The sequence below is a fragment of the Musca autumnalis genome, unplaced genomic scaffold (assembly GCF_047663935.1).
Source record: "Musca autumnalis isolate F117 unplaced genomic scaffold, ASM4766393v1 scaffold_3, whole genome shotgun sequence".
NCBI lineage: Eukaryota > Metazoa > Arthropoda > Insecta > Diptera > Muscidae > Musca > Musca autumnalis.
Window position 1 is genome coordinate 221941864 of NW_027411866.1, and position 16604 is coordinate 221958467.

Genomic DNA, 16604 nt, shown 5'->3' on the forward strand with positions numbered 1-16604 from the left:
TTTCCATATCCTGAGCACACTATATGTATCAGTTACCAAATTACCTTGCTGGTCTCTACAGGAGGATGTGCCTGTACCAAAGCCATCAGTTTGATGTTTCACTCTCTGGTAGAACTTTCGGACTTCATTCTGGTTCCTGTACATCTCGATTTTTTCACACTCCCGTCTTTCCATTTCTCTCGTTTTTCTGAGGAAAAGACGTTTCTCCTCTCTCCTTTTCTCCCGATACACCTCTCGTGCGTTTGCTACTGATTGTAGAGTAGCCCTATATGCCGCACGACACTCCTGATATACCATGGATTCCTTGGTGGAGGTCTCTGGTATCCAAGTATGGATTTTGCGGCTGTTTGCATGGAATGGGCAATATTTTGTCATTGTGCTGATATGTTATCGGGACGAGGAGTGCTTTCATTAAGCAACTGGGCTAATTGAATGGAATATGCTGTGGCTATCTGTTGTGTTTGCAGCTTACCGATGTCCAACTTTCGCGTTGTATCTGTTCGTGAACATTTCTCCAAACTGTTGGTGTCCGACAGTAACGAAGACGGCGAAGATACCACAGATTCAGTCCCAGAAGATGAGGTAAAGACTAGAGATGGGCAATCTAGTTCCCGGAGCGGATCGATCTTTCTAGTTCTTTTTCCCAAAAGGAACTAGTTCCTTAAAGTAGTTCCATAGTTCCAAGTAGTTCCGAGATCGATATAGTTCAACAAATCTTTCTCTTTCATCGTTCTTTTCATTCCAAATAGCTCCGAGACCGAAATAGTTCAACGAATCTTTCTCTTTCGTCGCTCTTTTTGTTTTTGTTTTTTTTTTTCGTTCCAAATAGTTCCGAGACCGAAATGTTTTCATTGCTTGGTGGATGAATTGACATAAAAATAAATAAATTGCAGTGAACAAACGGCAACAACGAAAGATCGACGTAGGCGTAGGCTAAAGGAACTATATAAACGCAAGAGTTGGATATAGTTCCAATAGTTCCACCATTGACCAGATATTTACTATGCGGCAAATCCTGGAGAAGACCCGAGAGATGCAGATCGACACGTATTATAAAGCAGCCTTCGACAGCCCGCTACGTTCAAAGGTATTCCAAGCCATGTCTGAATTTGATATCCCCGCAAAGCTCATTCGGCTTTGTAAAATGACTCTAACTGGCACAAGATCTTCAGTTAAAATATAAAAGAACCTCTCCGAACATTTTTGTACCAAAAGAGGTTTCGGGCAAGGAGACAGCCTTTCGTGTGATCTTTTCAACATCCTGCTAAAAAAGGTTATACAAGAGGCAAACGTCAAAACAAGTGGCACAATCAACACGAATAGCCACATGTTACTTGCTTATGCTGATGATATAGACATCATAGGACGATCAGTAAAAGAAGTAACCGATACCTTTCTGAAGGTCGAAGGAGAATCTGCTAAAGTGGGTCTGACGGTAACGGCGAGAAGACCAAGTTGATGGCGTCGACGCGCAATGCGTCCATAGAGATCGTTCCAACTGTTCACGTTGGTTCCTATAATTTTGAGGTAGTAAGGGACTTCGTCTACCTCGGCACCGCCGAAATACGAAGAAGAATAGTGTTGGGCAACAGATGCTACTTCGGGCTGAGTAAGCAGTTTAAGAATAAAGCCACATCTCGTCAAACAAAAACAACGCTTTGCAAAACACTGATACTACCTGTGCTGATGTATGGTTCAGAAGCCTGAATACTTGCGCAAGCAGACCAGACGTCGTATGAACCACGAGCTGTATCTGCTATACAACGACATCAGTATAGATAAACGTATCGAGATACAACGATTGCGTGGGACGAAAAAATGCGTATAAATTCGGGCCGCATGGCGGTGCACGCAGAATTGGCAAGCCAAAGAATAGATGGCGCAAACAAGTGGATGAAGAGATGACAAGGCGCAATATTCCAGAAAGCGAAGCACTAAACAGAGAGAGTTGGAGATCTTTTGTTAGTTCGACTTATGGAACAAATGTTCTGTAATTGACCAGCTAAGTTAGTAAGTGTATTCCTATAGTAAATTTTTATGACAAATAATTTTGTAGACAATTTGGTCTGATACGATCACATTTTAAAGGAGTTTTTTTTATTAATTTTCTCGTTTAGAGTTAAGCTTGATGATCGGAAATTATTTGCAAGTGAAAAAGGAAAGCCAAAGACTCGAACCTATATAGTCACCAAATTACGTTACCTGGTTTCACTGGTGGTAAAGTAGATTTTCGGACGTATCGACTATGTAGTGGCTTCTCTGTCCTAGAACTTTTCGTTTTTCAAATGCAAATGTGTTTTATACATGTACGCGGATATTTGGCCGCTGAAATGAATTTTCTTCTCGACAAACGCTTTTTTGCGCTGCCTTTGAAGTTATGAGTTTTGGCTTTGAACGCTAACACGCCATGGCAACATTTTTTTGATATGTTTTCAAGGACGTGGGTTCAAATCCCAGCCGGGCTCAGCCTGTGTTTTATTTTTGAAATTTTGCCTTTTAGGGCGAAGATCATATTTAAATGGTTTTGAAAAAAGGACCAAAAAGACACGTTTAGTGACTCGAATGAGGGTTAATTTTTTTTATAAAAACATACACCGCATTGTCAGTAATATTGCCAAAGACACTTTATACCTAAAATGTAAGCATTCCAAGGAATCTGATGTTGAATATTTCAAAACCTGTAGAAATGAGCGGAAATTGTCACGCCCATTTAGGTTACTTACCGACGTAAACTTTCAAAACGCCGTTACACGTGCCTTCTTTTTTTTGGTCCTCCTTCATACTCTGGCCGAATTATCTTGTAATTATTTGTTGTGTTATACAGTGTTATCTGCACATCTAATTTTGTACATGTGGCCTTGTAGCCTCAGGTTTAATTTATCCTCGTTTGGATCTACCCATAGAATTTTTGAGGTTTTCATTTCCTCTCTATTCCATAGAAAGTTTCTTATTCTAAAAACGACTTATACTAACAAAACGATCCCTAAAAGTGATTGATAAATTTCAAAATATAACCCTTAAAGTGAATTTATGTCCAATTTCACCACGCTCAACATTTTCGTTTTATGTCCTTTGTTAGGCTTGAATATGCAGCATTCGGATTTGCTTTGAAAAACAAACTGCACAATTAAGAACCGCGCTGCCTTTGAACAATAACCAGCTATTTTGCGCACAAACAAAAACGCATATTATTTATTCATGTTTTTAAAGTTTACATCGCTGAGTTCTGAACTCATACAAAATTCAATACTGGTAGTTTGTTACACCACTACTCATACCTTTTAATGAGTAAAATGGGTTATTTTCAATTTGAACAAAAATAGCAAATATTGATAATGCAATAGATGGATTATTTCCATTACTTTGTAATAGGTTATACAGCTCATGTGGCTCCCAGTCCTTTGTTGGCCACTATGCTCAGGAAATTTAAGTAATTAAAAATAAAACATGCAAATCGAAGAGTTTATTTTAAATCAAACAAAATATTAAGTCGCCTAAAAATATAAATTTTTCAATATTACAAAATTCAAATATAATCAGTCGATAGTTTTACTTTCTACGAAGAAATTCGGCATGCATTGTTCTAAATGCGGATGGTGATGAGAGTTGATTAAATTTAAATCATAATTTGAAGAACACACGACTGCAAATGTATAATTTTGGAAGCTTAATAATAGATTTTGGCCAATTAATTTTAAGTCGAAACTCAACATTTATTGAATAAATAATGTTTTCTATTAATAACTTTTGAATTTTGAGATGTGTATACATTTGTCGCATGTGTGCAAATTGGCACCATTTTATTCATCTTAAATAATTTTTATGAAATCAATTTTTCACAATTTAGTTTTATTTATTTTTCGTATATAAATGAAAAGAAAACAATAAATTGATTAATAATCACAAATAGACAAATTTCAATTTTACCATAATTCAATTGGTCCGGTAATGATATTGGTGTGATATGTGCCATGTACGGTTATATTTGCCGGTATATAACTGCGGCTATTCGAATTTGGTTTTAGTGAATAAACGACCCTAGAATGCAATCAAGAAAAAGATTGGAATAAAAAAACGGCACACAAAGAAATTGGAACACAGTACAGAAGGCAAAAAATATACATACGTATGCACACAAAAAAACCAACGCAATAGCCATATTCTATGTTTGGGTGGGGTTTACGGGCTTTCTATGCTAACCTAACCTAAGGGCTGGGAAATTGGAGGTAGTTTGAGGCTGCAGGGCCACAAAATTAACACATACTTACATACATAAATCACTAACAAGTTGATATAAGCCAACCAAAAAAGTAGAGGAAGAAGAAGAAAATGATGAAAATGAAAAAAAGAGAAAAACCTACATAAGAGGGTTGCTGCTAACTTATGATTTTTTAAGGATCATTAGATACGAAGGGTATGTGGGGAAGGAAGGAGCTTATTACACATTCAGGTAGGGGTTGTTGTAGGGCATTCGAATAGGGTAACTAATACATACGAATAAATTATATAATTTTTCTATTATACGTTTTTGCATATTATGCATTAGAATAAATTTTGTTTTTACATAAACACATACAATTATGCACCATCCATAGCTGTTGAATGGGTGGGGTGATTAATGTATGTATGCACCATCAACCAAAAGATTTTTAACATTTAAGTTTTTATATTCATCTAAGAAGATTATTTCAAAATCGATAAGTAATTATACAATTTATACATGTTTTCTCATATAGTATGTATGACATATATCTCAACTACACGTAGAAGAGATATTTCTGAAACAGTCATATTCTGACAAGCAAATGGATTATTATGAAAATCCAAAAATATTTATTGTTGCTGCAGCAATAAATTTTTAGTCGTTCTGGCGCCAGAAACAATATATATGGTTGAAGCAACAAAATATATATTTTCACATTAATAAAATACCCTACTTTGTTCTCTGAATATGATCCAACAATATCTCTTCTTCTAACCAATCCAGCGCCCCTGTGCATTGAACTAAGCGAGACTGACAGTAAGAACGTTCATATTTTGGTATTTATTCTTATATTCTCAGATTTTATAGACTATGAAACAATCACAAATGCCTAATCGAAATAATAATTTTAGACCCCATGTATGTTTGTACGAAAGTCATTTCAGACAATTTGGTGTCGATTTAGCCCTGTCCGTCCGTATGTCTGTCTTACTGGCTATAACTCACGAATGGCTCAAGTGATTTGGTCCAAACCTTGCTCATTGTAATATTTATGAAGAGTTCAAAAAATTTTAATGGTCTATATGGGTGAACAACATTGGATACAGCCCACATACAATATCAAAAATCTTTTTTGATTTTTTGCAGCATGTGTTTAATAGACCTTTTTTAAACAACATGGAAAAAATTGTATCGCCATAATGGGGATCGCGACGACAATATACTGCAAATAATTCAAGACTCTACTTTTTAGACATTATGTGTGGGAGGTACATGCTTGCTAAGGTAATGGTCCAAAAGCCGCTGGCGACATGCCGTTCGATAAACAGTTGGTCCCATATAATTGAGCTAATATGAATAAGGGTGCACTCGTTGACGTAGGGGATGGAAAATACCAAGCAACGGTCCTGACCGGTTTTAATATGGCAAAGCATAGGATTTATCTTGGTCCCTCTTTCATCCCAAGTGGACACTGACCTCCCCGTGGTGTCACCTGGGGAACTGCCTTTAACACCCGTTAAAGGTAGTGAGCTAACATGTGCCGCGCGTTCACCCATAAGAACGTTAAAAACTTGGGTTTGGGCGTCGGGCTAGTAACCCCCCCTAGAAAAAAACCTACTATGAAAAAACAAAAGAAAAGAAAAACAAACCCCTCTAAAGTTGACGACCCCCGCAGACGTTTTAAGGACCATGATCTGCGAATCTGCACCTGGAATGTTCGCACTCTTTATAGAGAAGGTGCAGTGTACGCGCTGGCAGATGTACTTGAAAAGTACAAGGCCGACATTACTGCCATACAGGAAATACGATGGACTGGGAAAGATGTCACAACAACACCTAAAGGTGACGCACTGTATTATAGCTGCCATGACACAAAGCATGAGTTTGGTTGCGGTTTTGTAGTTGGTCAGAGGTTAAAACATCTGGTCTCCAGCTTCACCCCAGTGAATGAAAGACTTGCTACAATTCGATTAAAAGCAAAATTCTTCAACATCAGCTTTATCTGCGCTCATGCTCCAACCGAAGACAAGGACGAACAGACCAAAGATATATTCTACGAGCGCTTAGAAGAAACATATGACCGTTGTCCTGCCCATGACATTAAAATTTTTCTAGGCGATTTTAATGCCAAAATTGGAAAGGAGAATATCTTTGGACAAACAGTCGGGAAATTCAGTCTACATAGTGAAACATCAGACAATGGAATGAGGCTGATAGACTTCGCAGCGGCAAAAAACATGGTAGTTAGCAATACCAGATTTAAGCATCTCGATATTCATAAGGGCACTTGGCTGTCTCCAGACCAAAGAACAATGAATCAAATTGATCACGTTGTGATAGATGGAAGACATTCATCGAGCGTGTTGGATGTACGATCGTTCCGAGGAGCAAACATAGATTCGGACCATTACCTCGTTGCAGCAAAGGTACGTACCCGTCTTAACGTTGCAAATAAAGCACGGACAGTCACAACACGAAAGTTGGACATCGCTAAGCTGCAAACACAACAGATAGCCACAGCATATTCCACTCAACTGACCCAATTGCTTAATGAAAGCGCTTCTCGTCCCGATAACATATCAGCCCACTCCATGCAAACTGCCGCAAAATCAGTACTTGGATACCAGAGACCTCCACCAAAGAATCCATGGTATGACCAGGAGTGCCGTGCTGCTACCGAAGAAAAAATGCGGCATATATGGCTACTTTACAATCAGTAGCAACGCGTAGCGCACGAGAGAGGTATCGGGAAAAAAGGAGAGAGGAGAAACGTCTTTTCCGCAGGAAAAAGAGAGAGATGGAAAAGAGGGAGTGCGAACAAATAGAGATGTACAGGAGACAGAACGAAGTCAGAAAATTCTACCAAAGAGTGAAGCATCAAACTGATGGCTTTGGTACAGGCATATCCTCCTGTAGAGACCAACAAGGTAATTTGGTAACTGATGCAGACAGTGTGCTCGGGATATGGAAAGAACATTTTTCCAAACTGTTGGTATCCGATAGCAGTGAAGACGGCGAAGATACCACAGATCCAATCACAGAAGATGGTATTGAATGTATACCGCCCAGCCAAGATAAGGTAAGGACAGCAATAAACCGGCTAAAGAATAATAAGGCGGCAGGAGCAGATGGCCTACCAGCCGAGCTGTTCAAAACCGGAGGCGGCACGCTGATAAGGTGTATGCATCAGCTAGTTAGCATCATCTGGCAGGAAGAACGCGTACCCGACGATTGGAACGTGAGCATCCTATGTCCAGTCCACAAGAAGGGTGATAAGACTGTGTGCTCCAACTACAGGGGCATAAGTCTGCTCCCTATTGCATATAAGATAGTATCTGGCATATTGTGTGAGAGACTAAAGCCTATGGTCAATGAAATTATTGGACCCTATCAGTGCGGCTTAAGACCTGGCAAATCCACCATTGACCAGATATTTACCTTGAGACAAATCCTGGATAAGACCCAAGAAATGCAGATCGACACCTTCCATCTTTTCGTCGATTATGAAGCAGCATTCGACAGCCCTATACGTTCAAAGGTGTTCCAAGCCATGTCTGATTTTGGTATTCCTGCAAAGCTCATTCGGCTTTGTAGAATGACATTAACTGAGACGAGATCCTCAGTTAAAATAGGAAAGAACCTCTCCGAAGAGTTTATTACCAAAAGAGGTTTCAGACAAGGAGACGGCCTGTCGTGTGATCTATTCAACATCCTGCTGGAAAAGGTCATACGAGACGCGAAGGTCAAAAGAAATGGAACGATATACACGAACTGGCTTATGCCGACGACATTGACATCATGGGCCGATCGGTAAAGGAAGTAACTGACACCTTTACAAAAGTCGAAAGAGAATCTGCTAAAGTTGGTCTGGCAGTAAACGGCGAAAATCCAAGTTCATGGTATCGACGCGTAATTTTACCACAAACCCCGCACCATTTGTGAATGTTGGTACCTACAATTTTGAGGTAGTAAAGGACTTTGTCTACCTCGGCACCGCCATAAACACAACAAATAACATCAGTTGTGAAATACGAAGAAGAATAGTGTTGGCTAACAGATGCTACTTTGGGCTGAGTAAGCAGTTTAGGAATAAAGCCACCTCTCGTCAAACAAAAGTAACACTTTACAAAACACTGATACTACCCGTGCTAATGTATGGTTCCGAAGCATGGGTACTTGCTCAAGCAGATAAGGCAGTGCTTGGTGTGTTCGAGAGAAAAATTCTTTGAAAGATCTACGGGCCAATTTGTGTTGACGGCGAATATCGGCGTCGTATGAACAACAAGCTGTACCAACTATACAATGACATCAATGTAGTTGAACAAATCGAGATACAACGATTGCGATGGCTAGGCCATGTTATAAGAATGAGTGATGATGAACCCGCTAAAAAGGCGTATAAATACGGGCCGCATAGAGGTTCTCGCAGATCTGGAAGGCCAAAGCTTCGTTGGAGCGAACAAGTGAAACGAGATATCAGTAAACTACATATCCCAGATTGGGAAAATACAGCAGCAAACAGAGAAGATTGGAGATTTTTTCTTAGTTCGGCTTATGGAACAGATGTTCTGTAAAAGGCCAGCTAAGTAAAGTAAGTAAGCACTCGTTGATATGAGAGAATTCATGTTCCTTCCAGGATGTTTTTGAAACAATTATATATTATTAGAGTTTATGGACTCTCCGAGGGTAGTCGTTGTGGTTCTGATTACAATTATATACATTTTGTCGTGGGCAAGTACAGACTTCCTTAGTAATGTCCCAAAATCTTTAACAACAAATCCTTTCGACTGATTTGGAGTGAACACTGCAAATCTGCTTATTTCTCCGAAACGTACATATTTCATCCAAATTTCGAACTCGGTGCTGAGTCAGTCTTTCCAGTTCGACGCGTCTTTGATATATATTTAGGCTGATTCATCCTCTGTGAGATCCGTCCTTCAGCTTTGAGGGGCGTCCTGTCGGTATGGTTACAGTGCCTCCCATTGCAGACAGTGTTGAGGTCACCAAGTACGAATCACCCCTGGGATGGTGAGTCAAATCATAATAGCATTCTATGTGGCATTTGGGGGCCATTACGATTGATGGGAATATTGAACTTAATTTGCTCTCTGTGGAGACAGATTGTCTGTCGAAATCAGGAGTGTTTTTGGGGCAAAGGTTATATCCATTCAAATTTGATCGCAACCTTGAAACTAAATCTTGTCAATTTACACTCTCTCACTATGATGGTTTCTCTGCTGACGAACTTCCCAATAAGCCCCAACGATAAGCCGTCTTTTTTGGGCCATCCGATATACGACACTATTTGGGGCGGTGGGAACACTTTCACTTTCGAGGTTCCCTCCTCAACTGAATCCTGCCTCAGAAGTCCTATAATATCGACCTCGGCCGATGTTGTTGTTGTAACAGTATTTGATATGTATTCGAGACGAACCTGTCTTCATTAGATATGTGTTTCCTGCTGGGGCCGAAGTAGGTTTATCGACAACTGCAGTCGCTGGGAAAACTATGGTTTCAAGTTCATCCCCAGATAAACTGTTCTTAGCCTCCGTTGTCATGTCCTCGACTGTGGCATACGCTTCGGCCGATGGACATTCCCCCCGTATTAGCGACGAACCTGGTTTCATTAGATAAGTGTCCGAAGTAGGTTTATCGACAGACAGACAACTATGGATATAAATTCGTCCTCACATAATATGTCCTCGATCTCGGCAGAACCACTACCCTGACTGAAATTTGTTGCGTCAGACTATCTTGGATGTCCCATGTCCGTTCTCTCTCCCTCTCTCTTATCTTTCCGTTTTGTTTTCATTAAGTTTTCCGAATCCATATATCATGATGTGTTGAGGATATTGAGGTCCCGAGGACTTGATAATTAAATCTTTAGTACATTGAGGCTCCCAGGTATCAACGAGGCTCCGCTCGAACACATGTGGTACCCTAACTGCAAACCTTGTAGCACCTATAGGCCCGCGTTCGCCTGAGATCCAGGATATCTCCGACTTGTAAGAGATCAGTGCGTAAATAAAATGTAGTAGGGCACAATTCCACATTCCAGGATATCGAGTGAAGGCAATTGTGGCCTTGATCCACTGCACAAGATTGTTATCCAAGGCGATGGGATTCTCTCGCAAAAGTCCAAATTATTCTATTAATTAAACCTTGTCGATGACAATTAAAAAATGTTTACACAGGGTTATCCTTGTGTTTCTAATTAAAACAATTTTTTCTACATAATGGTTCAACAGCTTTATAAAATACTACGGTGACCCACTACAATGGGTGTTGATAATGGTCAATCGTTTGCATATCGTATTATTTCCCTTCAATCAAATTCGGACTTCGGACTATATCGAAAGTCTCATTAGGGTATCAGTTTCAAAAATTTTAAAAGGGTTTAACGACTGCTAGAGGATAGTTATGAAATTGTCATCGGAGCTATCTCCCTGTGGATCTGTTTACAGCGATATAATGTTTTTCGAGGGCATGTCAGTTTTTCCTGACATAATGACCCAAAGCTCTAACAAATCCTAAGGTAACTAACTGAATGTCGTGGGTCTCTTTTCTGATCGTGTTGGAATTTAATAATAGTTGACGAGCAAACTACGGCCCTTACCGGAAGGTATATGTATGGGTCCATGTTTAGGAATAGTCCTCATCCGAAGGTACCCCCAGATTGAAGACTTATTAAGATACATTTTATGATCTAATTTAGGCTTTTGGGGTATCCACCTAAAATTGTGTAGAGGAAAGAAAATTATACAATTTTAGATATGAATATTTTATGGGGTTCGGCCCAGCCGATCTTAATAACTTTTTACTTGTTATACCCTAGACCATAGTATGGAGGGAGTATTAAGTTTGTTTTTCTGTTTGTAACACATCGAACTAATCATTTGCGACCATATAAAGTATTTATATTCTTGATCGGGATAAAATTCTAAGACTATAATTGAGCTAGAGCGCTATATTTTTGCACCCGACCATAGGCAGGTCAAGTTCGAAGATGTGCTATATCGGCCCATACCTCCCGATTTTCGATATTTTGGGGAATTTACCCACATTTTTTGACCAAACTACTTGTAATTTTACGCATGGGGTTCCCAGTGGTCACAAAATATCTCCACCAAACACCGTTAACATAGATTCATGTTTTGGTATAGCCCCCATATAGCGGTACTTCCCGCTTTTCGGTATCTTGTGGATTTTTACTAAATTTGTTGATCAAACTACCTGCAATAGAACATTTGAGGTCCCCATGGACCGAAAAACATCTTCACCAAAAACCGTCAGCATAGATCCATATTTTGGTATATCCCCCAAATATCGATACCTCCCGATTTTCTGTATTTTGAGGAGTTTAGCTAAAATTTTTGACCAAACTACGTGCAGTCGAACATTTGAGGTCCCCATGGACCGAAAACCATCTCCACCAAAAACCGTCAACATAGGTCCATGTTTTGGTATAGACCCCATGTAACGGTATCTCCCGATTTTCGGTATTTTGAGGATTTTAGCTACAATTTTTGACCGAACTACCTGTAAATTGACAGTTGAGGTTCCTAGTAATCACAAATCATCTTCACCTAAAACTGTCGACATAGGTCTATGTTTTGGTATAGCCCCCATACAACGGGTACCTCCCGATTTTTGGTATTTTGAGGATTGTAGCTAAAAATGTTCACCGAACTTAATGCAAGTTCAAAGTTGAGGTTCCTAGTGATCCCAAAACATCTACACTAAAACTGTCAACATAGGTCCACATTTTGGTATAGCCCCCACATAAAAGTACCTCCCAATTTTCGGTATTTTGGTGATCTTAACTTAATTTTTTGACCAAACTACCTGCAATTGAACGTTTTAGGTTCCCAGTGACCGCAAAACATATCCACTAAAAACTGTCAACATAGATAGGTTCATGTTTTGGTATTGCCCCCATATAACGGTACCTCCCGATTTTCGGTTCGGTTCATAGTGATCACAAACCATCTCCATTTAAAACTGTCAACATAGGTCTATGTTTTGGTATAGCCCCCATATAGCGGTACCTCAAAATTTTCGGTAGTTTAAGGATTTCAGCTAAAATATTTGACCGATCTACCTGTAATTAAACATTTGAGGTTTCCAGTAGTCACAAAACATAGGTCCACGTTTTGGAACAGCAACCAAGACGTACCTCCCGATTTTCGGTATTTCGAGGATTGTAGCTACATTTAGCCAGCGAACTACCTGTAATTTGACGTTTAAGTTTCCTAGTGGTCACAAAGCATATCCACCAAAAACTGTCCATATTGGTCTATGTTTTGGTATAGCCCCCGTATAAAGTTATTTCCCGATTTTCGGTATTTTGAAGATTTTAGCTAAAATTCTCGACCGAACTATTTGTAAGTCGACATTTGATGTTCCCAGTGGTTACACAACAGCTCCACCAAAAACTGTTAACATAGGTCCAAGTCCCTTTTATAAATTGTCAACATAGGTCCATGTTTTGGTATTGCCCCCATATAATGGTTTACTTCCGATTTTCGGTTTTTTGGATTTTAGCTACAATTTTTTCCAAAGTATCTGCAATTCTACATTTGAGATTCCTAGTGATCACAAAACTTCTCCACCTAAACATAGGTCCACGCTTTGATATAGCCCCATATAAGGTTCCCGACCGATTTAGCTTATTTAGGTATCAGTGGTCACAAAATATCTCCGTCTTAGTTCAGAATATTGTATAGTGGAGGGTTTAAAAAGTTCGCCCCGGTTATTTTTCTCTAAAATAAGTCATGTTTCTAAGGGCTGTTCTTCTTTAGAACCGCAATCATTTTAAAAGCAAGTTTAGTTCCGAAATAATTCGAAGCTATTTGCACCTTTAAAATGTTCACCGATCTTTTGGTTTTTGTCTTTGGGCGCAACCACTGCTTACTATGGGCTTGGTAGAACATATTTACTCTGCCCAACATAATTTTCCTTAATTCAATAGTTAAATTTTCTTTCCACTGTGTCTCCTTTATGTATTTCATTTTCATTATATAAATATGTGCAAATGTATATGTATATGTACTATGCATATATGCAAAAAAATGCTTTACATTTGCATAAGAAATGTCGTTCTGATTTTTCACCAACAATTACTTCCTTTTTATTTTCTGGGACAACAATTTCTGGCTCTGTCTGTCTGGCTGGGTTGGCTGCCGGTGTGGACAACAGTCAACAGCCACATACGATGGATAGATGGATGACATATATTAAAGCGGCTTGTAGTTTTTCTTCCTCTTTTGTGTCGCTGTTATGTTCGCGCTCTCAAAGTTCACTTTGTGCCTCAAGTGCCTCCTTGCTGCTTAACAATGTGAAAGATTTTTTGCATTCGCTGTTTGCTTACAATCGAAAATGCAACAAATATTTACACCCCAATTCAGCAACACCACCAAGAACAACAACAGAAATAAACTGAGTAAATAAATGAATGAGAATGCCTTCGGAATCCATGCAATTGGCGTTGGTAACAACAGGAATAAATGGTATTTGTGTGTCGTTTATTAAACCAAACAACTACCTATAACGATGCAATGCCCACTGCCTTTCCCCAATCCCTCGCATTCGAAATTAATGTATACCAAACTATATTTCAAGCAGTAGTTTGACCCAATTCTGTAGCTATTATGTAAAGTGTTGGGAGTTATTTACCCCACCACCACCACTACGACCACATCAAGCGACTCGATTTCGATCCGAAAGGTACTTATACCAACACATGCTTGCATACACACAAACGTACGCATGCTCTTAAATTATTATTCAAATAGTAACCGTTATAAGTGTATCCTATTTTAGCGTTTATATGATGTGGAAATCCTTTTGTTTTTTATGCCAACCAAGTATTACCAAACAGTTTGTTTTCTTCTGCCTTATAGCAGATGAAGTGTTGCAATGTGGCAACCTGGCAATATTGTAGTTTTCCTTTAATGCCAAAGAGTTTTGTTTTAAATTTTGCAAAAGCAACATTATCACGCTTGAAGGATTATGATTTCAATTGTATTGATTTGTTAAATGTTTACAAAGTTTTTGTTATTTACGTTTCAATTCGAAAAATCAATAGAGAGAGAGAGAAGTTTGTCAACATAGCTTAGAAAGTTTTAATAAATGTTTTCATAACATCATCGTAACTAACAATAGGAAGGAAATTCTGTGACAAATTGAGGAGAGTACGACAAATGTGCTCATTGAAACTTTAAGGAAAAATCTTGTTAACAATGTCACTGCTAATTTGCTAAACTTTTAACTTTGAAATATGTATGTATATGAAACATAAGAATTCAATTACCGGCTTGACAAATAAAAGTGTAGAAAATATGGGAATTCAAGAGGTCAAGTTGCGTTTGGATCAATGTTTTAAGCTAAGGATGCTTTGTTTGACAATTATAGCTGCGGGCAGTTTTAAGTAGGGTATGCAAGGAATGAGAAATTATTGTCAATTTATAACTTGATTCCTCGTTGGTCTAATAGAAAATGGCAGCTTAATCTGCAATATTCCTAAACAAAATCTGTTGCAATTATGAGTAAGTTTTATAACCATATCCGTCCGTCTGTTGAAATCAAGATACAGCTCACAATTTTTAAGACAGAGCTTTGTTACTTGGTATAGACGTTTCTATTACTCTTAGGATGTTTGGTATTGCAAATGGGCTATATCGGTTCACGTTTTGATATAGCCCCCATAGAACGGTACTACCAAATTTTCGGTATATTGAAGGTTTTAGCTTCATTATGACCCCAAAGTAGCTGAAATTTGATACTAAGTCTTCGTTGGGGGTATAAAACTCTTTCACGGAATTTTGTCGGTATAGAGGTTCATGCCTTTCTTATGGCCCCCATAGCACGGTACCTCCAGATTTCCGGTATTGTGAAGGTTGTGGAATCAATGTTCCTCCGAAATGTCTGAAATTTGATATTAAGTCTTCATTTGGGGTATAAAACTTTCCATATGAAATTTGTCGGTATAGACCCACGCCTTCATATAGCCCCATAGAACGGTATCTCCCGATTTTCGGTATTTTCAAAGTTGTGGCTTCAATATTCAACCGAATAGGCTGAAATTAGATATTTAGTCTTCATTGGGGGTAATCAAATTTACCCTCTAAATGTTTCAGTATAGTCATATAGCTTCCATAGAACGGTACATCCCAATTTTCGGTTTTTTGAAGGTTGTAGTCTTCGTTGGTCGTATAAAATTTTCTCCCCGAAATTTGTCTGTACAGGTCCATGCCTTCATATAGCGCCCATGGAACTGTACCTCCCGATTTTCGGTATTTTGAAAGTTAGCCACATTGTTTTACCGAAATTGCTGGAATTTGGTATTTAGTCTTCTTCATAAACGAAACCAAACTAATTTTTCAGTTTTACTTCAACACAACCCGTGGTGGAGGGCCGAACTTAATGTCTTTCTTACTTGTTAGCTATACTTTTTGACCGAACAACATGTGATTTGACATGTGAGAATCCATGGTGTTTTGGTCTCAATAACCAACCGAAACGTCTAAAATTTTGCATTTAGTAGAGGGTTTTTTTTTGTAAAATTTTTGAACCGAGATTACTGTAATTTTATATTGTATATACAAGGTGCTCTTGAAACAAATTTAAATGGAAGGTGCTTACACCTTGGACATTTTTGCGGATTCTGAAACTACAAAGTTCATAGATGAGAAAAATAAAAAAAAATTGCCGGAGCGTTTTTAAATAAATCGCTATTCAAAATGAAATTTTTAGGGTTTTTTAGGTTTTCACGATTATGCTTGGAAACTGCACGTCCTATCGAAATGGGACTAAAGCAATTGTTGTAGCTATAAAAATTCTCTACAAGATTGACTTTTATGATATCCTCGCAGTTTTTACCGTTATTAACATATTGAAGTTCAAATTAGGACAATGGATTGACTGTATACAATGTTATGCACAGTGCACCTTAAATGAAATGAAAACTAGGGATGTTTTTGCAGATTCTGAAACAGCAATGTTTATAGATGAGAAAAATCCAAAAACAAGAAAAAATCGCTAGATGGATTTCAAAGTTCAAATTTTTAGGTTTTTACGATTTTGCTTGGAAACCGCAAGTCCTATCGAAATGGGACTATGTTGTAGCAGTGATAATTCTGTACAAGATTGACCTGCATGCTATTTTCGTAGGTTTTACCGGTTTTGAGATATAGACTTGCGGTTTCCAAGCAAAATCGTGAAAACGCAAAAAACCGCTAAAAATGTCAACTTGAATCGCGATTTATTAAAAAGCGCTCCGGCGCACGGTGGTCGCAAGCACTGATCTAGCGGCGCGAAATTCATAACTTGCAAACGAATTGAGATACGTCACTGAAATTTTGCACAAACTCAGCTTGTACCTGCGGGTAATAATGGGCCA

General features: G+C 38.6%; 1 protein-coding gene across 50 annotated transcripts in view; it reads right to left on the reverse strand.

The window, feature by feature from the left end:
• Window positions 1-16604, reverse strand: part of OtopLa (proton channel otopetrin-like a) — a 250692-nt gene that overhangs the window by 50662 nt on the left and 183426 nt on the right. For 17 of the 50 annotated variants that reach the window (XM_073976911.1, XM_073976909.1, XM_073976905.1 and 14 more), the window contains one exon: window positions 3928-4038. The exons of the other annotated variants lie outside the window; for them this stretch is intronic. In XM_073976911.1, the coding sequence (XP_073833012.1) occupies window positions 3928-4038 (111 nt within the window). The remainder of the gene's footprint in view (window positions 1-3927; window positions 4039-16604) is intronic. 50 annotated transcript variants of the gene reach the window in all.